Raw genomic sequence first — 22,462 nt, forward strand, 5'->3', positions numbered from 1 at the left:
GGTAAGAGAATGTAAAACAACGCAATAGGATTTTCGAAATTTTCGCATACAAATTAAATGATCAACTCAAAACTCTTTCAAGTTCCTTTGTTGGCATATTTCGATAGAGTGTCCCCCAATACAACCCCCGGGTAAGAAAGAAAAAAATTAGATTCAACCAAACATGAACGAAGATACGAGCAGTGTAAAAGTAGTATCATCCCCTCCTCTGCAATGTAAGGAAAGTATTGTTAGGACCTCTTTACAGTAACGTTAGCATGTGAGTTATGCAAAATCGATCGTTTCATAATAAGTATATATTTCAGAATGTACAAATTGCAGATAATTTTGAACAATCGTTGCATACAGATATGTATGATCCTCGCTGGAAAAATCAGTTCACAAAATAATCAGACCAAAGAAATAGTGGATTTTTTAAATGTGCATTTACAATTTAATTTTTAACTCATATTTAAATTTATTATACAGATTTTTTGTAATATGTAAAAAAGATCATTATTAAACATTTAATGGTAGTTAGTTGGTTTTTCTCGTTTTTTTTTCTTTTTTTTTTGGTAACGTACATTATTCAACATAATTTTAGTACATATTTCTTTCATTCGCTATTCTTTCATTCCCTTTTGATTGTAGACCTCCTTCCTTTCTCTAAATTTGGGAGTAATGTAATTTAGCTCTATTAGTTTCAAATTTGATAATTTTTATTTTTAATTTGATTTGAGTTATTTTGCTCTGCTATAATTTCTAAGATTCAGAAACTATACAACTAAATTAATTAGTTTTTAATCATAGACCTTTTCAAGAATGGAGAAGTAGAGTGAGCTTCTTACATTTTCTAAGGTTATGAAGTAATAATAATAATCATATGCATACTTTTCATTATATCATTATATGAGTTTCATCATTAATTTTACATCAACATTTTTATACTCGTCGTCCATGTGACAACATTGGAGAAACTTGTGTGCCTGGGTGTGAGTATACATTTTACAAGTATGAAATTACAAGATTTCTTGATTTTGCACTGGCTCAGTTCTATGCTGTATGAGGCAATAGCTAAGATTTACAATACAGAGAATAGGAACGGTAGTATCCATACATTCATATATAATAACAATTCTACATGAATTTATAGCCAGTCGTCTTAAACTAAGAATTATACATGTCTTGTGAATACATTTCTTTTTACAATCAAAGAAATTAAATGTCTGCCAAACTATGGTTATGTCGGCTTTAAGCGACATTTCATTACAATATTAAAGGGTAAAGTGAAAAATTTATAAATTTAAAATGAAGCGAATGTAGGGATGATGAAACATGTATTCTTCGTTGGTTTACATTGTAGACTTTATCCACAACTACCAGTGCATTGCTCTCTACAATTCTCAAAATGTTTAAATACTTTGTATACACACGACATACCTATGTACTAAGTGATTTAGAAAATTTAGTTTCCTAATAATATTAAAAAGATTTTGGTAACTATTTTTAGAACTTCACACCTTTTTTTTGTTGGAATATCGTTGGGATTAACATTAGATTTATTTCTTATTCAGTACTTCTGCTTCACACAGAAAGGGCTTTTAGGAAACAATGTTTTGTCGCTTCGACACTTGAACTCTTAACTTAATTTATTGTTAAACAAAGCAAATATAACAAGAAAAAATAATGATTTCAATTCATGAGAAATCTATGACGACGTGCTTTAAAATCAATCATACAGACGCATTTTCTTAGCTCACTCCCTTCGCTGTTTGAAATGATGAACGATTCGAATTAAATATACAACATATACCGTCGTGCTTAATTTCTGAAATAATAATTCGTGAGGCTTTTATAAACTTTCTTTATTTGATCTTTGCCTTAAATAAATATTATATTTTCTGCTAACAAATGACATGGGGATTGGGTTGGTTGGTTTTATAATAAATATATATGTATGTATACTCAAAAATGTTGAATTTTTATTTATTAGCTGTCTGCTCCAATAAATGCTATTCCACCCTTTCGAAACAAAAGTCACAATTTTTATTTCTAAAAAATCTTGGCAGAAACGTTCTACTCATCCTAGTGCTCCCCTACTATCTTTTTTTAGTTTATAAAAATATTGTTGTAGACGTGTGTATCATTGTATTATTAATCATTCTTGTTTTGCTTTTCTCTTTTCTTTTTAATTATTTTCGTAATATTTCTTTCATTTAGTAGTTCTACAATTTTCATATATATATTAATTATTTTCAGTTACATTATATCTCTTCTTTGTTTAAAATTCTTGGAAAATTTCATTCAATATATAAATGTTTTTTCTTATTATCCTCTCTTTTTGTTATTGTTTTTTTTTTCTTCTTTTGTTTTGTTTTTAAAACTATTATTTTAACATACTTAAAATGTTTTTTGTTTGTTTTGTATTGTATGTAACCGTATGTATGTATGATTCCAATGTGTGCCGCCTTGCTTTACCCATATTTAAATGATTGTTTAAAAATTTATATTCATTCAAGTTATTACATGTCACTTGATTGGCTTTTCTTCTTTACATTTAAATATAAAGTAGTAATGTTAAAAAGTTAATATATCCTTTTTTGTTTTCTTTTTTCTTTCTTTTTTAATTTACATATAAATTCTTAGGTTCGTATTTTTCATAGATGGGAGAAGGACGTCAGCAGTTTAAAAATACCTTCGATAAATGTAAAGTATTTTTCGTGTGTTGGGTTTGTTATAAAAATGAATTCCTTGATTGATGCTTTCTTTATTTAGTGTGGGATCTCATCAAATTGTCCACAAAGGATTATTGACCTGAAAGTTTAGAGCCAAAATTAAATGTATATTTATGTTTTGTAATAAATTCAATTAAGAATATAGGCAGGGAAACGATTAAAGTCAATTAGCAGTCCGATTCTTTGCATATTCGATTTAAAAAAATGCTCTTTTAAAACTTACCTGCACCAACAGCAGCCATTTGAGGTTGATTTTTAGTATCTGCTAATGCTGACGACACCGTTTTTGATGAAGACGCTGTGTTAGTGTTGGCAGCGGACGATGAGCTTGGCGTTGATGGTTGTTGTGCTTGGGTTTTCAAGTTAGCTGCTGAGTCGTTGCTACCAGCGGGATTAGTTGTATTGCTATTGGGAGCGTTCATGTTGCCATTTGCATTGTTGGCATCTCGGTTATGCATCTTGTTACGATTGTTGCTACGATTGCGGTAATTATTGTTTCCGCGATAGCCGCGATTGTATCCACCGCCGCCACCACCACCATTATAGTTGCCCGCATTACGGCTGTAATAGCTGTTACCACGACCGCGATATCTGGAATTTTATTAGGCATTAATTGTGGGGTGGTGTAACTCTAGGATGTAAATAATACGTACCCTCCACGTCTTGTAGATGAAACACCAAATGTCTCGCTGTTCAACTTGCGTTCCTGACGCCAATCATAATTTTTATTCTTAGCACGATCTTGGGCCGTTTCACAAGAAATGTTATCAAAAAATGATTTTGTTTTATCATAGCCCACAGTAATTTCCTCTTCCTCGGGCTCGTGATCGCCAGCACCGGTCTCATTCCCAGAATCATCTTTTTTATCTGTTTCTCCATTCATCTGCGAAGTAGTAGGAGTAGGCGAAGAACACTTTTAGAGTTAAATAGTGTCATCATTATTTTTTGCAATGTGTTTGTTGTTGCAAATATTTATTTTCATCGCAGCACAACCAAACAATTTCACATTTACAATAAATTGTGTAGTTTTTGTGAGTGGAATGTGCGGATGGATGCAGTGTTCAAGAAACAATGGTTGTTTCAAAGAATGGCAAGCAAAGTTAGGTTACGTTTGCCGGAGGGAGATTGGATTGGATATTTCGTACAGGTGTTCAATTTTTGTGGGGAATATAATGTATGTTGTTTAATATTGATGGGATCGTCCAAGCGCGGTAAACAATTTTAAGGCAGAAAGGGATAATATTGTATAGTTGTAGCCAATTTATGTACGTAAAGATAAATTTCGAAGAAAACAAAAGGTGCGAGTGGTAGGTTGGTTGTGGTAGTAGTTACATGTCGGGATTATGGTGGAAGATAAACGAAAAAAAAAAAATAATAATAAATAAGCAAATTAGTTTTCAATAATGTTATCATTGTTGCTGTTTCTACAGATAAATATTGTGTTGCCTTAATGTTGTACTGGAACCAGATTGTTCTCAGAAAATGAGTACTAACTATTTGGTTCGAATATGTATTAGAATAGAATACTTGTGTTTAATGAACAAAATATAAACGTAGCTTTTGAACGTACAAACAAATAAAAACGAAATAAAAAATACCTGCTCTGATTTGGGTTCATCGCCCACCTTAAGTTTTGCCAATTGAGAGCGAAGTTCTTCAAATTTGTTATTTGCTTGTTCGAAATCAAAGTCCTGTTCAAACTTGATGGGATTGCGAGGAGGTTTTTGCATTCCACCGGGCCCGCTGGTCGATCTGAAGCTCATCTAAAGGAAAATGCAAAAACATTATCATAAGAAGGTCAAACCATAACCATAACTGCTTACCATTTGGGAACGCATGCCACGATTGTTACGCATGTTATTGGGCATATTTCCACGATGCATATTCCAGTTGTTTCGATTTGGATTACCCTGGTTGTTGCCACGTTGATTGTACGGATTACGTCCGCCGCCATCATGATTGTTATGATAATTGTCCATCATTCGACCCGAATCACGGCGATCGCGGGCATTGTTGCGCTGGTTGTTACCACCGCCGCCGCCTCCATTACGTTGGTTTTGATAATTTGGTCGCTTATGTCCAGCATCACGCGACTGACCACCGTGGCCAGCATTGTTTTGATGTTGATTCGGATGATGATGGGCTTGTTGTTGATTTTGATTGTTGTGGTTGTGTTGTTGATGGGCTTGCTGTTGTTGATTAACCTGAACGCCGATGTCTGCCGAAGGGCTTTTTCGCGATATCAAGCTGATGGGGGTGGTTGATCGCGAAGCTCCAGCTAGCATGTCTATGACGGAAACTTCATTCAATTATAATTGAAGATGGAGAAGAAAACAGTACGCATTTTAAAACTCGATAAAAGTGTGTATGTACATGTGTGTGTATAAAAAATATTTTTAATTTTTTTCAAATCAAAGTCAAAGTACAAATAAAAAATCAAATCTGAAAACAGAGTCTAATCTCAGCTACTATACTAAACAAAGTTGAAATGAAAACCTTAAACGAACTAGAAAACACAAAACAATCCGGAGAGTTTTAAAGAAAATATTTCATAATGACAACCAAGGACCAGGGATCCCTTTCAAAGTTAAAAGAGTCAAACATTCCTAGCAAGCATCATCCAAGCTCCAAAAACCAAAAAAAAAAAAAAATAAATAAATAAATAACTAGTCCGAAAATGTTTAAATAAATTTCAAAATTAAACAAATATTGCGATGGTTCCGTATTAGGAAATAAAAAGAAATATACTCGTACATATGTGTTGAGTGAAAAACCTTTCTCTCAGGCAATTCTTCAAAAGATCCAAACTCAAACTACGACTAATACAAATTAACAAATCAAAAAATGAGAACTGTCTTTGAAAATATGTAAATGTGGCATTCTGTGAATAGGTAATTTGGAAAAGAATAATAAATTGGAAGAGTATAAAAATGGGTTTACCCCTCGTCATCACACCTTGGTCTTTGTGTTCATTTAGGGCCGATGTATTTGGTATTTTCTTGGTTGTGGAAACTGAAGCAGCCGTATAGGGCGTTATAGCAGGATTGGAAGTCGCGTTACCAATAATTCCATTGCCACTTCCGCCACTACCTCCACCTAAGCCTATGTTACTTAGAAGACCGCCACCTGAACTGAGACCAATGCCCAATAGACCAACGTTGTTGTTATCGATGGCACAACTGATGCCTATTTTGTTGTTTGCATTGGCGTTATTTGCATTGTTCGCATTACTGTTGTTTATATTAGAAGTTGATTGCGAGCCCACATTATCAACTGTTGTTAACAACGAAGTGCTCAAAGGGTTTGCATCTGCTGTATTACTGCCTGTAGAAAGGATAAGCAAATTATATGGATTATAGGCTATGGACAGACACTAAGAAGAAACTGCTGAAAGTGGTAAGGCGGATGTTTTTTTTTTTTTTTTTTTGTTTTTCTTTTTTTGGTTTGAACAAATCACTATCTACAGCATGGAAGACTCCTTCTAATTGTACCACATTGGTATATATGTTCCAAACAGGCTTGGCTTTAGACATGTGTTGCAACATTAACTTACTTGGTTGTTTTTGCTGCTGTTGTGCTTGTGATTGCTGTCCTTGTGATAATTTCTGCTGAGGCGGTACTTGTTGATTACCCATCATAAATGGTCCCGGAGCACCAGACCCTGGTGCTAAGGACGGTGGGACAGCGCCGCTTCCACTAGCTCCACCAATCGCACCTAACCCTCCCATTGAGCCGAAAGGGTTTCCATACGCTCCCACAGCACCCATCGGTGGTACTTGTGGATTCATACTTGGCATAGATAAATGTGGCATCACGTGTTGTCCATTTGGTAATTGTACTTGCATAATAGCGGGATCATTTGGATGAGGCAAGCTATTGTTTATCACTCGTATATCTTTGATGTCGGTACCGCGAAACAGAATATAATCGTAAATTTGACTTTGCGGTGCAATTTGAAATTGAGTTTCTCGATCTTCCGTACCAAAGGAACGCACTACAAAGAAAAAATTAAAAAAAAAAATTATATATTTATTAGTGGAGCTCGTACACAGATGTAAGATAAATGAGGTATTATTAAGACTACTGTAATATGTGTCAAGAAACTCATCAAAATACCAATATGCTAGCTAATTATTAGAAGCAATAAGTATGTCTGGATACTTTTCCTGCAGGAATTGTCCAGCAACTGCTTTCTGAGGGAGTGAGGTGTTTATCTTTTGCAAGAAAACTGTAAAAAGTAAACAGACGGAATCGCTGCAAAAGCAATTTTCGGCTAGGAGGCAATTCCATAAATAATTGGACCAAAATCATGAAAATACCGAATATCTGGAAATAATTTTATATGGTGGCTATATACACAATTTTTGTCAGACTGACACGTGCATATTAAGAAATTACCATCGGCTACCAGCAAAATCCATTGAAAATGTGGCTTTAATCATCAAATAACCGAATATTGGAGGTATCATTAAATATGGGCTAAACGAAATGGTGGACCTATATGGACTATTCTTTTCAGTGCCCAAAATGAACTTCATGGGCAGAATTTCAAACAATTCCATTGGAAAATGTGGCTTCATAACAAAAATACCGAATGCCGGGAGGTACCGTTATATAGAGACTATACGATATAGTGAACTGATATAGACCATCATATCCTATTTCGTTTCGACACTAGCGTGATTAAAACAGACGGACGGACAAACAGGCCTAAATCGTCATAGAATTTGACGCTGATCAAGACTACAACGCAAAATTTAAAAATGAATCGAACCCCAAAGCAGCTGTGCTTGCGTTTTTCAAAATAAGTTTGTTTTTAAATGTCTAGCCCAAATATACATCACCGGAAGGAGAAGAGTTGCTAGCTAATTGCAAAAAGAAATTTGCCCAGAAAGAAATTGCAAACTCTCAGTGAAAGAACTGTCAAAATTGTTCTCTCAAATCCCCCTCTTTTGCAGATCTTTTGTGCTAACAGACATCTTCTAGTAACAATTTGCAAAAATTGTTAAAATTTTCACAATCATTGAAATATCTGACTAAATTCATCAAAATGCCAAATATCGAGGGGTATCGTCATATAGAGGTAATACTTGGAGCTATATAGACAACTTTTGGCTTAAGAAGACAATTCTATAAAAAATTTGAACAAAATCATAAAAAAATGCCGAATATCGGGTGGTAATTTTATATGGGGGCTATATAGAATCGTAAACCTATCTACAAAATTTTTCGTCAGACTGAAAAATGCCAGCCAAATTCATTGGGTAAAAAACAAAAAAATACCGAATATCGGTGGTACCATTATATGGAGGCTAAACAATATGGTGGACCTATAAAGATTCTTTTTCAGTACCCGAAATAAACTTCAGGGGCAGATTTTCAAATAATTCCATTGGAAAATGTGACTTCATCATAAAAAATACTGAATATCGGGAGGTACCGTTATATATAGACTATACGATATCGTGAACAGATATAGCCCATCATATCTTGATTCGCTTCTACACTAGCGTGATTACAACAGACGGACGGACAAACAGGGCTAAATCGTCTTAGAATTTGACGCTGATCAAGATTATATACACATTGTAGAAGATTATATATAGATTGTTGGGTTTATAATCATTATTCCGATGAGTTACGAAAGGAACGACAAACTTAATATACCCTCCATACTATGTATATGGAGGATATGAAAAAAAAAAAACATCAGAGAGGTCCTACGAAACTCAAGGTAATAAAAGCTGTAACTGCGAGTTATATTAAGAAATATTTAAAATCCATTGATAAGATTCGACATATGCCAATTTATTATTTTCCCTTTTTTCTCAACAGTGGGTACCAACTCAAAAAAAAAAAAACTAAATATTCTCAGTATGACAAGTTACATTTCATACAAATACAAGAAATTGTATTTCTTCAACATTGGTAGGTAAACATATCACCGTAATAATAACCGTTAAATGGTAATTGCCACTCTCAATTTCTCTCTCTCTCTCTCTCTCTATTGTTCGCTCTGTAGCTGAAACATAAATGTCTCACAATAGACGCATATTTCCAATAAGGAAGAAAACTATGAAAAATTAATAAATACAACACGGCCATGTCGTCTGTTGCCGATAGGAATATGGAAAGTGCAAACAACAACACACTTCACAGCAACCACACCGAAATTGTTTCTGTAATAAGTGCTGCAAAATCACAAAAATATCAAATGTAATGACAAAATTTTTGTGCATAGATGTGTATGTTTAACATAATGAAAACAGAATGGCGGTAAATAAAAAAAATGATGCCAACTTGACTACAAAAATTTGGAGGTAAGGTAGGTGGCAGAAAGAAAAGGAAAGAAAATAAAACAACACGACAAAGAAAACAGAAATGAAACACATACATACGCATTTTAAGGAACAAAAACGAAGAGGTGGAATCCACGAAATGCAAAATTGACAAAACTAAAAAATATGTACCGTTTGATAACAGTACTTCGCAGTTTTGTTGTTGTGATTGAAAAGGGGACGTAGGATAATTAAAACTTACCACTTGACAAGGCAATTGTGCACTCCTGAGGATCCACGGTGTATAAACGACCCTCATATCGAATATCGGCCTTAGATATTAGGCTGATTTTTGAGCCCAGCTCCGGCATGCCGCCACTCATTTTGTCGTAGTGGCGATATACAGCTCAAATGGAAGAAATACAAAAGCAGCGCAGTCTTTGCACAATGACTATGATTTTCTTTTAAAATCCGGATTTTCGACAGCAGTTCTGTAACACCTCTAGGGTCGTTATAAAGCTGTCAAAAGTCTTCAAGACCTTTTCAGCACTTAATGAATAGCAAACACTTAAATTTCTCCCCTTTTTTACAACTTTTGCTCTCTTGTTCACGGCTAATCAGACTGCCTTTCGCGAATAAGACGCAACGCACACTTTTGTCGGAACTTTTACAGGAAAGTCAGTGAAACCGCTCTCGATGTTTAAGCGATTTTAAGCACTATTTAATTTCGCGTTGGACGTTTTTCCCAAACGGAAAATAAGTATTTTTCCACAAATTTCACTGCTCTCGACAATAAATTTTCAATAGGCCTCAATAACTTACTGCCAAATGGAAGAAACAATAATGTTCTCTGCGAGCAGTGCTACCAACCTTTAAATATTACATTTTTAAAAGGTTCCCCCATTTTCTCTCATTCGTCTTTTTTAATGTTCGAAATCGACAATCATTGCCACCCTTCTTTACGAATATGGTAGGAGCCGGAAACAACGAATACATGTATAAATCCATGGTATTATACAAATAGTAGCATCCACACAGCTGCTGGGACAATGAACAGTAAAGCCAATTTTGAAATTGAAATTTTTGAATGAAAAATTATTGAAATTAGTAAAAAAATAGTTAAAAATGCATATGTTTACAACCTACGCATCTGGCGTCGTATGGGAAATATATACAAATCTACTTATTTTGACATTTCAATGTTTCCAAGTGTTGATGCATATTATTATTATTTTTTTACCATGTTGGAATCTGATGAGGAAAGATTGTGTGTTTAATATAATCATCAAAAAAGCCTTCTATATATTCTCACCCTAACTCGGGTATGTAATTGTTGCATGTTTCGAAAGTTTGACAATATCGTCATGTCATGGATTTGTTTTAAATTATTAGGTCCCTTTAGTTTTTAAAATTGACACTGACTCCAAACCAATGTCAGCACATACTTATGTTTCAACATCAGTCTCCATATTAGCTTTATCGCTATACTATTAATTTTTTCGCTATTTTAAGTCTGTATGGGTACAGGGTTACTAGTGGGTTAGCTCTAAACTCTTCAATAGTATATTCCTTTGAAGTTTTCCTACCTTAATGGTTGTATCACTGTAAAAACATATGATTTTTCTAGCCAAAATTAGGCTTCTAAAACCCTGTAAACAAATCTTTATCGAACTTTAGATCTCTATGTGAAATTGCAATTTTTGTTTTGTTGTTTATCTTCATCACTCATTACCATTTTGTTTCTTATCCGGCGCCTTGTTGTACCTCCTCTTCCTCTCCAGCAAGCCTGTGAGTTCCAGTGAAATGATATAGTTTGTTTTTATTTAAGAAATATATAACTTTCGAATTAATGTACTCGCTGTACAGTGTGAGTGTGTGCGGAGTTAATTAAAATTTAAAAACTAAGTTTTATGGAATTTGAGCAGATTATGCTTAGAAAAAAGCGAGAGATTGAATTGAGGTTATGCATGCCCATGTCCCCATTTACGACGGATTCAAATCATATTCTAACTCCATGCTGGAATATCATTCAAAGACCCGCACTCTGTCCTTCTAGTTTAAATGTTTATTATCTAAATATCTGTCGTCAGTAGCTGTAAAGTCATAGTGAAGAAATATGTGAAATATGTAGTGTTGTCCGGCCCCTGAAAAGGCAAAACAGGTGGACAAATTAGCTTATTTAAGAACGTCCAGTCAGAAATAGCTTTGAGATGTTTCTACAGACATTTTCGACAAATTTGGAACATATGTAAATATTTTTTTTCTTTTTCCATAGAAATTGATCAAAACAAGTTCAATCGGAACACGCTATATGGCTGTATTTACTCAGATTTTAAATCCCATTAGTGGACAGAACGAATGGGCTGCGAAGGATGACACATACGACTATTACCAGGAAGTGGCCAATGCTGGGTTCGGAGACATGCTTCATGACTGGGAGAGAAACCAGAAATATTACCAAGCTTTGAAGAAAACAATAGCCCATATGCATAGCTTGGGGAAGAAAGCTCATGTTCTCGATATTGGTACGGGCACGGGAATATTGTCAATGATGGCGGTGTCGTCAGGAGCAGATTCAGTGACGGCATGCGAGGCTTTCTTACCCATGGCCAATTGCGCCGAACAAATTTTAGAGGCCAATGGAATGAAGGATAAAATCAAACTAATCAAGAAGAGATCGACAGAAATTGAAATTGGCGTAGATATGCCAAGGAAAGCCAATTTATTGGTCACTGAGGTTTTGGATACAGAACTTATCGGAGAAGGTGCTATAGGTATTTACAACCATGCGCACGCACATTTGTTGACAGATGACGTTATATGCATTCCTTCGAAGGCGGTATGTTTTGCACAGGTGGTTAGCTCTCATTTGGCGGCTCAATGGAATTCGATGAAGATATTAGCTAATTTGGATGGAGACGTATTATTGAGGCCCCCAAAAGAAATTTCCGAATGTAAAGGAGAAGCTAATCTTCATGACGTCCAGCTTTCTCAGTTACCATTAGAAACATTTAGACCAATTACACAACCCTTAGAAATATTTCAATTTGACTTTAACAAAAAAGAACCACGTGCATCGGAACGACATTGTAATATGGAGGCAAAAGCAAGTTCTGTTGGCAGTACTGACTTAGTGTTTTACTGGTGGGAGATCGCACTGGATCTAGAAGGCGAAATCAGATTGTCTTGTGCGCCCTTCTGGGCACATCCTCATCTAAAAGAGATGGCTGCATCAGAATACCCAGCAAAACCGTTGTCCAATGTCATTCCATGGCGAGACCATTGGATGCAGGCCATTTACTATGTACCAAAACCTTTAAATTTGCAAAAAGACGATACGTTTACACTTCTATGTAATCATGATGAGTATTCGTTATGGTTCGATGTAAGTATCGGCACGAATGAGTTGAATAAAAAAGTACCCAGACACCAGTGTTCCTGCAGGATGCACTTGACTTATTCTAGATCAAGGATTGGACAAATGAACGAGAGTATTCGTAACAAACGCTACATGAAATGCCTGGAAGAAAAGATAAATGAGAGTTCCAACGTACTGGTACTAGGGGACAGCTGCTTATTGGGATTAGCCAGCGTTAAACTTGGAGCCAAGTCGGTAATATGTTATGAGCCGCAACAATACTCGAGAGAGTTTCTCAAGGGTATCGCTAAGAACAATCAATTGGAAAACGTGAAAATTGCTCAAAAACTGGGCGACATAACAGACGACGAATTACAAGCCGTTAACTTTATATTCGCCGAGCCATATTTTCTAACGTCCATATTGCCATGGGACAACTTTTATTTTGGAACTTTGCTTATGCAACTAAAGGATAAGTTTCATAAATTCGAAGAAATGCCTATATCGCCACTTGGAGCAAAAATTTATTGCGTCCCACTTGAATTCCTAGACCTTCATAAAATTCGTAGCCCGGTTAAGGAGTGCGAGGGTTTCGATTTAAGACTTTTTGATGAAATGGTGCAGGCAAGTACATAAATGAACCACATATCGGTTGAGGCATGAGTTAGACACATAAATTAAAAACAAAACGTTGTTCCATAAATATAAATTTCTTAGAAATCCATATCAGTGGCTCAGGCAAAGGTAGAGGCTCAACCGCTTTGGGAATATCCTGGCAAGGCATTGGCAAAGGAGCAGGTTATACTGCAAGTGGATTTCAAAAAATTTGATCAAATGCAATCATTGAAAGGAAGCATCCCCATTGAATAGTAAGTTTCATTCCTTACAAATCATATGCATTTGTTTTTAACTTCTTTACTTTAAGCACATCGAGTTGCAATGGGATCGCATTATGGGTCGATTGGTTGTTGGACAGCACAGGCAATCCCAAATCAATTGTGAGCTCTGGACCAACCGAGCCCATTGAAGTTGGCAAACATGTAAAATGGAATATGTTTGTTCGCCAGGGCGTACATTTGATGAGTCAAACGCAACAAGTTGTGAATGGGAAGAGTGAAGTGTCCTGGGAAGTGGAATTTAAACCTGGTAAAGGACTTATAGACTTTAATTTCATTGTAAAATAAGTCGAGAGTTGTTTTCATTATTTTTTTATTGAAGGTTGTTATACAATTTTTGTACATTAAAAAAAAAAAAACGGTAAAAATAACTTAAATGTTAATATATAATATTGATCAGTTATAGTAAACAGTAAAAAGGACATGTAATGAAAAATACATAGAAAGGTGAAAGTTAATAGTGACTAATTAATTTATAGTCGACATTGTTAAGGAAGTCCCAACAGAAGATATCGTCTCGATGGAATCGTTGTGCTGCTGCTTGAATGTTTGCATAGCCTCCAAGTGGTGTATTTCTTGCATGCCGTTTGATTTTTGTATCGCAAGAGCAAATGCATCCAATTTGCTACTTCCTGTTAACAGTGTAGGCATGTAGAATGGCAGATAACAGCGTTTAAAATGTGGCCTGTTCGAATCGTCTATGTCTGCATCTGAATCCTTTTGAGCAGCGGTAGATCCAATTTCTTGGCTGTATGAGCGGTGTATTCGTAAGATTTGTACAGACTGAAAATGGGCGACATACAAAAATGGTTCCCTGTAAAGGAAGCCACATGGTGTATACTCCCAATGGATGTCGTAGGGGCGTGAACGGCAACCGTATTCATCTACAAAAATACCACATTCCATGAAGCATAACAAAAATTCATGCTTCGAAATACGCAGTGCACTGATAGGGGTATAGTCGTGCGCGTGAGAAAGCGATTTATCTGATACGTCTACAAATTCCTCAGCACCGTATGTGGTCAAATCAATCTCGAAAAATTTATCCGATGTCACAATTGCAGAATGTCGAGTGTACAATATTGATGTGACTGCTGTGGCGGTGTCGAGAGCTCTGACAGGCTTAAATTTCTGATATTTAATGTCGTATTTCAGGATCACAATACGATTGGATGTGGCTGCAATGGCTACTGTATCTAAGGGTTGGTCGTTTTCCTGAGATATTTGTACCAATTGCCACTTTTCGGCAGACGTCCGGTTTGCAAATGGCAACTCCAATATCGATGCCTCCAGCGCCGGTTTTAGACAAGCATTGGACTGGCATCGGGACTGCAAATGACGGAAGTCGCATTGATAGAGCGACTCGCCATGTGAACCGACCATTATGGCTTTTGCCAGAGGCTGCGAAATCGCAATACAGCTTACGGCGTCTATACCGGCAATGTGGACTAAGTTCTTGGAATGAATGTGTAGAGCGTAGAGTCCAGTATTGCAACCCAGCAATAGGATTTGATTCTCTTCGATTTCGTAAGCGCATGCCACCTGAATCGGTGTTTCATTTTCTATGTGTGGGATAGCGAAAATTAGAGTATTTTTGTCGCAACTCGCTCCTGGCAGCGGTTTGGAATTGCCTGCGTCCGGCTCATCAATTTTCGCTTCGTATGAATATTTGCCAATAGACTCTGTATCCAAATCTACTTCTAAGGGAGCAGATGGTTCCTGTGCTAGCGCTTCAATACTGTTGGCGGAACTACCATTGTTTGTATTACCAGAAAGCAATTGGGATACACCACCACAATCATTTTTAGCAGCACCACGGCATTTTCTATGGACCGGATCTTTACAAACTCGACACTTCCAAAATGGAGACCCAGCAACTATAGCATTTTGGCACACTACACAATTATCTGTTCCACTATTGGTTTCCTGCAATGACAGCTCAAAACGATGATGTGATGGTACATAATTTGCCGATTTGTTGGAATTTGGCGACGAAGCAAAGTGATCTCCTTTAATTTGGTCTCCTTCTTGGCTGCGCGTTTGTTTCGTCGGGGTTTTACGGGAGTTCTCGTTTACTTCATTTTGTACCCCCATTTGATTTTCCTTTGCTTTCAAAGGGGAACGTCGTAATGTGCTAACACCAACCTCTTGCAGTTTATCCAATTGTTCCTGCAATGTTTTACAGCGCATTTTCTCCCTTTTCAGTTCTTCCTGTAGAGTGCGATATAGTATTGAATTTTCTATAGTGGACTGCAGTTCCTTCTTATTCGGCACGGCGTTTGAATGATGGCCAAAAAGCTTATCAGCAAATGTTTTCTTTTTCTTTTGTGTTAGATCTTCAACCTTCAACTGCAGATAGTCGATTAATTTTTTGTGTTGTGCCAGCGTAGCTTCTGACTTTATATCTCTCTGCAAGAAGAAATTTTCTTTTTCTTCCAATATCCTTTTGAGATCCTGCAATTCACCGTGCAGTTCTGCATTCGATGCCAAAGAATCGGCAAGATTTTGCTGCAACCTCTGGACCTCTTCTTTGGCGTGGAAAAGGTCAGACAGTATGCCAGCGTTTTCCTCTTTCAGCAATATCAATTCGCGTTCTAGATTCTCATTAAGAACTAGCGTGCTCTGGTTTTCGTTCTGCAAGACCTCGACTCTTTCCTGTGTGGCAAATAGTGCTGCAGTTTGCTCCACCAACTGTTGCTGTTGCTCAACAAGTTTGTTCTTCATTTCCTCTAGAGCGGTGTGTTGGTTTTGGACTTCTTGGGACAAGCTGGCAGTCTTAGATTCTAGATCTCGTTTAAGACACTGTTCGTCCCTTAATTTTGTTTTCAACTCCGATTCTACTTGTTCTTTTTCTCGCAGTTGTGAATATAAACGATCAAGTTTTTCTTGATGAGCCTTGTTGGATTTCTGCTCCTTTTCGAGCATCGCCTCCACCTCTGTGAGTTGGTTATCCGTTACTGTGCAGGCGTATTTCAATCTTTCGTAGTTGTCCTTAAGATTTTTCAATTCGATTTGTGTGGCCGAAAGCTGTTCCTGGGTGCATCCGTGTGAATCCCTCTCTTCATTTATTTCGCTAAAGAGGCGAGTGTTTTCGATGCCCATTTTGTCACACTTTTGTTGACACTGTCGAAGTTGCTGTCGCAAATCGCTCAAGCGATCCTCTAGTTGTTTACATTTTGATATGTGTTGCATTACCTAAAAAACAGAGTGGAGGTTTTACCATGAGTAATCTGTATTTTCAGTGAGTATTTGATCTAAACCTTACCTCAGCTTTGCTATCAATACGTTCCTTTTCTGCCTTCTCCCACAAGCGGTGCTCCTTAAGCACATCGGCCTTTAAGCTATTTATTTCCTGTTTTAATTCAACAATCCTCTCCTCCCGTTGTTTAAGAGACTCTTCGGACAATTTAAGCGAACGTTTGACATCATCCCGCTCAGCTTGGACTTTTTTAATGCGCTCTTCGGTCAATTCCATTCGCCTCTGTGTCATTTTCTTCTCGCCCAATGCTTCTTCTAGCTGTTTCTCAACTTTCCACAAGGTTAGATTAGCCGTGCGTGCTGACTGTCTTTCCAATATCATTTGTTCACGAACTGCCGCCAACTTGTCTTCTAATCGCTCGTTTTGTTTCTCCAAAATATCACCGGCTGTTGCATGATGATTTGCATTCCTCGGAGCAGGCATTGGCTTTGTTGGGGATAATGACTGCTCATTAAACTTCTCTAGCATTTCCTCTAACTTTTCAACAATTTCCTGCAACTTGTCCGCTCGAGCTTTTTGCGTAGTTTCATTCTCTTTTGCTACCTCCAAATCGGCTTTTAACTGTTCTTCCATCATTCGAATGTCCGACATCGATCCTGGTGCTGTTTCATATGGCGAAGACTCGACAGCTATTTCGCTATTAGCCAGATTTTTTTCGCACTCCGCCACCTTTTAGTTAATAAATTATGAACATCGTAAAAATACAAATACAAACAAAACAGAAAGATATTTTGAAAATAGGGACGAAGAACTATATATATACATTGCCGGAGAAGGTCTGTTTTGCAACAAAAAAACTAGGTTTGTAATCCTAAACAAAAGAAAAGTCAACTAAGCCGAAAATTTGAATATTGTCAACAATGCTGTAATAATGTAATAACATAAAATTATTAATAATTCGCTCACGGTATTTTCCGAAATTTAGGTGGTGAGGCGAAATATTTTTTTTCTGATTAGCAATTCTTATACGGAACATTTTATAATGGCACGGCACGCTATTTTCTCTTTCAACACGGTCTTTTGCTCTGAAAAGCTTTTCAGAGAATTTAAAAATGGATCGATAACCTAGTCTGTTTTAATATGTGCATTATTGCAGTAATTTCCGAGAAATGACAATAAGAGGAAAATGACTGTTCTAGTTCAAACATCTACGACATTTTTACGCCACCAGGAACGACAAGACAGACACAGGTAATAGACAATAACTTACGCCTAAAATAAAGCACAACAATTATTACCTGTAATTCTCTTTCTAAACGGATATTTTCTTGTTGTAACGTCTCTAACGACTTCAATACTTCCAAGTATTTATGTTGTAGTTCGGAATTTTGCTTGTACAATTCATTGTTGGCATCAATTTCTTTGTTGAGGCGTTTGAGTATATCGTCATTGCTTTTTGCTGACGCTTTCTTTTCTTCTTCCGAAGACTTTGTACTTATCAATGTGTCATCCAACTCCGTTCGAACATCACGCAATTCCATTGTTAGACGTGACTTGTGATCTTTTTCGTGTCTCAATTTTGCCCTTAGCTCTGTCAATTTTTGTTCGTATATTTCGGACAAGCTGGATTTATTTTTTTCAAATTCTTCACGATCTCTTTGGGATTGTTCCTTATGCTGCCTCAGCATTTCCTTGTAGTTCTCCATTGTATCTTGCAAGCGTGCGCATTCTTCTACTTTGAGCGACAATTCAGCTTCCCGCTCATCGAGTTTGGCATTAATTGCGGCAATCTCCATTGTCTTTTCTAAAATCCTTTTTTCGTAGACAGCATCCGACGCGTTTTTAGCTTCATCGTATTTCTGTCGGTTCATGCGCAACAGTTCGGTTATTGTTGCCTCTTTCTTACTCCACATCTCCTGTTCGATCTTCAATGAACTTTCCAGTGTCTTTATTTTAGTGCGCCATGTGGCCAATTCGTTATTTTTTTCTTTAATGATATTTTTCATTTTTATTATTTCCTCTTTGGCATCTTCTAAAGCTCGGGACTGGGTATTGCTTTGTTTGGCTTTTAGTTCAGCGCGAAGAAGTTCTTGCTTTAATTTAGTAATTTCTCCCAGACGTTCCCTATGCTTAGCTTGTTCTTCTTTTAGCTTGTTGTTAAGCTTGGCATAGCGCACGTCCTCTAGTGCGCCATGTTCAATTTTTTGCAGCTCCATGTGAACAAAACTGTACCCAATAAAGGGCAAATCTTTTCCGCAAAATTCGTTGGAATTAACAGTGGAAGTTGTTATTGCCGTATTTTTCGTTCCAGTATCAATAATTTTAGTTTTTTTGCGATTAAAGTCTTCAAAATTTGAGATATCATCTTCGCTTTGAAGTGAAGGTATTATGGGTGGAACTTCGGAACGCAAAGATTCCCAGTTGATGTTTTCAAAGAAGGGATGCTTTCGTATTGATTCGTAATTTAAACGTTTCGACGGATTTGTTACCAAAGACTCAATGAGGCTCTTAAAATGAATTGACAACTTTAAATCGGCGGGAAATGAGATGAGTTCCTTTAGTTTACTTTCCTCACAATAAGTTAATATTTTGGAGTACGTTTCATGTACATTGTCTTCGTGAAACGGCGTAACTTCGCAAACTAGTTCATAACCAATTATGCCCATGGACCAAAAATCGCAGCTTACCTGAAAATATAATTTGGTTACTTATTGTGAGTAAGGGACAAAACTACATATATCACAGCTTACATCGTGCATATTCTTCGATAATTTGTACGTTGAGATCGTTTGCAGCAGCTCTGGAGCAATATAATCGGGTGTACCAACCGGCGACAAACTAAAAACATGGCCATCTCTATCCAACGCTGCTGCATTGCCAAAATCCCCCAATTTTATATGACCAAAGCGATCAATTAGTATATTTTCAGGTTTAATGTCCCGATGAACATATCCCATGCGGTGCAATTCATTAATCGCCACAGTAAGCTCGGCTAAATAGAATCTTGTCATCTGTTCGTCAAAAGGAAAATGTCGAGACATCAAACCCAGTAGATCTCCTCCTGGTAGAAATTCCATTATCAAATACAGGTGCTCGTTGTCCTAAAATATTCACATTAATAGATGTAAGACCACAACTGATTCTAAAGATATTACCTGAAAAGCATATTGCAAATTTGTTATCCATTCAGAACACCTTTTGGACATTATGTCACGTTCCTCACGAACTTGCGATGTTGTGACCACCGACTTTCTAATCTTTTTCATGGCGTAAATGTCACATGTCTGCTTTTCCACTACCAGATAAACATTACCAAAATAACCCTTTCCGATTAAACTGCGTACGCTGAAATCCTTGACATTGACTCTAAGACTTTGTGTTTCTTCGATAATACTTCTGTCTGTAAAGTATCAGAGATTAGAATATATATTCCATTACCCATATGGCTTATGTAGCTATATAATCAGCTCATATTTCTGTAATAACAGTTTAAACGAAACGCCAACAGGAAAATAAAAGCATTGACATTTTGAACAAACTTTAATGGTTAGATTAGAAATATACACTGATTTTATGCTTTAGGATTGTCATTTTTATACAGAGAACATACATTTGTTGACAAATTCTGCAATGTGCTTGTCGCGTTTGCGCAATGATTCTTTATCGCATTCATTGTAGAGCAGGCAAAACGCATCCAGGAGGCTTTCTCGGTTCAAGAACTCCGATAGTAACTGACTCACGCCATATCCTCGGCCGCCTATGTTCAATGTAAATAAAGAAATTAAATTACAAATGGAAAATGATATCCTTTCATTTTCTTTGCATAATCATTTTATTTACATCTTAAATTATAGGTTTCGTAAAAAAAGATTGTTTAACTTCAAATGAACCAGGAAAAATGCAAAATTTAGCAAATTATTTTTGTTAATTTTACATTATTTCAGAAAATCATGGCAGTAATGTAATCACTTTTGGCCTTACTTGGGTTTTCTACAACATTTCTATTCCAATTGGTTTTGGAGTAGTCTTTCCTATTTCTCGATCATTTTATATCCATATTCTTAATAATCTAGGGACATATATCAGTCTTAATCAGATTTGGAATAATAAGCGTCCTTTATGTTTCTTTATGAAGAGTAAATGTATTTTTTTAGCACGACATTCATTTTTCGGGAATTGTACATTTTAGTGGACAAATATTATAGCTTTGCCTAAAATTCGACGTAGCGTATAAAAAAATTTCCAACTTTTCCACTATGGTACGTCCGTATTTCCCAGTCCATATCTAAAAATCTAACAATTAATAACGGTGCTAATTTTGAGAATTTTTAAAAATGACCCTATTTTTATATTTTCCAATCACAACCGTTCCCATTTGATATATAACATAATTTGTTTCTTTTTGCAACACACAAATGATGAAATAAAATCAATTGTCAGTGATGAAAATGTGAAACTTAAAATTTTTGTACGCCCGACGTATTTGGGCAACTCTCATATATTTATGCGTTTGAATTGTGTGGTGAAAAACTTTAGGTTTTTCATAGAAAATGCTATTCCCGGATCGAACTTGATCAAAATTATTATTGTTACCTTTAACTTAGAAGAGTTGGTGTAATGTTTGGCCTATCAAATATTTCATTTCATTTATTTATTTATTTTCATGTTTCCACTACCAGATATTAAAACAATCTATTTCTACACCCCTCGAGCTTCATCCCTAACATTTCATGACATGACCCATTGGAATTCCACAGGAATTGCATATGTAATTTGCAAAAAGGACAGTAACGTTCAAAAGCCTAAAAACAATTAAGAACATTGTGCTAAATTTGGAATGATTTGAACGACCCGAGTTCATCCCAACCCGGCATACTACTAAGAAGTTATATAAGTGATTGTTGTTCGTGGAAACAGCAACAAAACACGCTATAATGCACGCTCATCCGTATCCAGAATTTTCAATCAGGGAGCAATCGTAATAATCGAATCTTCTGAATTTCGTGTTTTCTTTTTAATTTCAATGGTCTTAGAAATAATTACCATTTCAGTATCCAAATGTTTTGGACGCTGTTGTATAAATGTTACAATACAATTTCATTATCATTTGTTGACACTGTTTGTAGGAGGAATCTATGAAGGCATAAAATGGATACAATATATAAAACAATTTCACTTTGGCCATGGATGGAATACTCAAAAAATATGAGCAGTTGTATGTTTTTACGTTTTCTTGCATTTGGCTTCCCCGCTTCCAAACTAAAACACATCACACACATTTTCTTACAGCACCGAAAAAGAGGTTGAATTACACTTACCCAACAAAACATTGTTTAAGCGCACACTTCGCACGCTAATAGCATCCGAACTAATATCCATTTTGCTTTATTACTTGTAGATTGTTTCTAATAACTCATTTTCCTGCGATTAATAAATATTTTTGACATTCTAAAATTTCTCAAGTCAGATGGCGGCAAATGCGTCGTGTCGTTGAAATTCAAAATACACAATAAAAAGCGTAATAAAATACCCATCAATGTATTAAGTATTCGGTACATAGATGCGATTACTCAAATCTATTACATTTCAGAGTCTTGCCAAAATGTTTGCGTTGCGTACAAAAATACCAACCTTTTCACCATAATCAAGTATTTTGTAAAGCCGTATTCCCCAAATACGCATGAAACAAATTGCTGACAAAAAATCATATATTCACATTTTTTCAATATTTGGTGTATTACAGAAGCTGCACGAATCTGCTATTTTCGCATAAAAGGAAAATCGGTTACCGTAGTAAAAACGTGAACATTTGTGCAGTTCCGGAACAGTCTAATTATGTTTTATGTCCTAATTTGAAAACTCCGAATCAAACATTAAAAAACGCCCTGTCAATGTTAAAAATGTTAAATTTTATTCTTTCATTAACAATGTACACGCAAGCATTTAGGTAAATGGTTAGACCTGCACAACAAATGGGAATATGTAATAGTTGTATTCCACAGTAAACAATGTATATG

At 36.1% G+C, this 22,462-nt stretch overlaps 3 protein-coding genes and 1 long non-coding RNA gene across 10 annotated transcripts; 2 read left to right on the forward strand and 2 right to left on the reverse strand.

Annotated features, from left to right (window-relative positions):
* Positions 1–1,829: 1,829 nt before the first annotated feature.
* On the reverse strand, positions 1,830–9,859 carry LOC101900251 (protein LSM14 homolog A). Of its 6 annotated transcripts, none has more exons than XM_059119748.1 (8): positions 9,255–9,859; positions 6,268–6,708; positions 5,670–6,038; positions 4,538–5,013; positions 4,313–4,477; positions 3,368–3,597; positions 2,938–3,305; positions 1,830–2,793 (listed from the first exon to the last, which is right to left on the reverse strand). In XM_059119748.1, the coding sequence occupies exons 1-8, from the start codon at positions 9,373–9,375 to the stop codon at positions 2,786–2,788; spliced, it is 2,178 nt and encodes a 725-aa protein (XP_058975731.1). In that variant the 5' UTR covers positions 9,376–9,859; the 3' UTR covers positions 1,830–2,785. The 6 variants fall into 6 exon arrangements, with proteins under 6 accessions (XP_058975731.1, XP_058975730.1, XP_058975729.1 ...); XM_059119747.1 differs by having other exon boundaries at positions 3,368–3,627; positions 4,538–5,001; positions 9,255–9,858; XM_059119746.1 differs by having other exon boundaries at positions 3,368–3,627; positions 9,255–9,858.
* Positions 8,121–9,821, forward strand: LOC131801265 (uncharacterized). Its single transcript, XR_009341765.1, has 2 exons — positions 8,121–8,642; positions 8,737–9,821. It is a non-coding gene; the product is annotated as an uncharacterized LOC131801265 (long non-coding RNA).
* Positions 9,860–10,671: 812 nt separating the features above from the next.
* Positions 10,672–13,704, forward strand: LOC101899960 (protein arginine N-methyltransferase 7). Of its 2 annotated transcripts, none has more exons than XM_005178564.4 (4): positions 10,672–10,780; positions 11,268–12,974; positions 13,068–13,219; positions 13,276–13,704. In XM_005178564.4, the coding sequence occupies exons 2-4, from the start codon at positions 11,304–11,306 to the stop codon at positions 13,532–13,534; spliced, it is 2,082 nt and encodes a 693-aa protein (XP_005178621.2). In that variant the 5' UTR covers positions 10,672–10,780; positions 11,268–11,303; the 3' UTR covers positions 13,535–13,704. The 2 variants fall into 2 exon arrangements, with proteins under 2 accessions (XP_005178621.2, XP_005178620.2); XM_005178563.4 differs by having other exon boundaries at positions 10,719–10,859.
* LOC101891968 (citron rho-interacting kinase) lies at positions 13,543–21,954 on the reverse strand. The gene is made up of 7 exons (XM_011292235.3): positions 21,764–21,954; positions 20,056–20,202; positions 19,601–19,845; positions 19,196–19,546; positions 17,744–19,132; positions 16,512–17,174; positions 13,543–16,441 (listed from the first exon to the last, which is right to left on the reverse strand). The coding sequence occupies exons 1-7, from the start codon at positions 21,822–21,824 to the stop codon at positions 13,715–13,717; spliced, it is 5,583 nt and encodes a 1,860-aa protein (XP_011290537.2). The 5' UTR covers positions 21,825–21,954; the 3' UTR covers positions 13,543–13,714.
* Positions 21,955–22,462: the final 508 nt, after the last annotated feature.

Source organism: Musca domestica, unplaced genomic scaffold (assembly GCF_030504385.1).
Source record: "Musca domestica strain aabys unplaced genomic scaffold, Musca_domestica.polishedcontigs.V.1.1 15, whole genome shotgun sequence".
NCBI classification, from domain to species: domain Eukaryota; kingdom Metazoa; phylum Arthropoda; class Insecta; order Diptera; family Muscidae; genus Musca; species Musca domestica.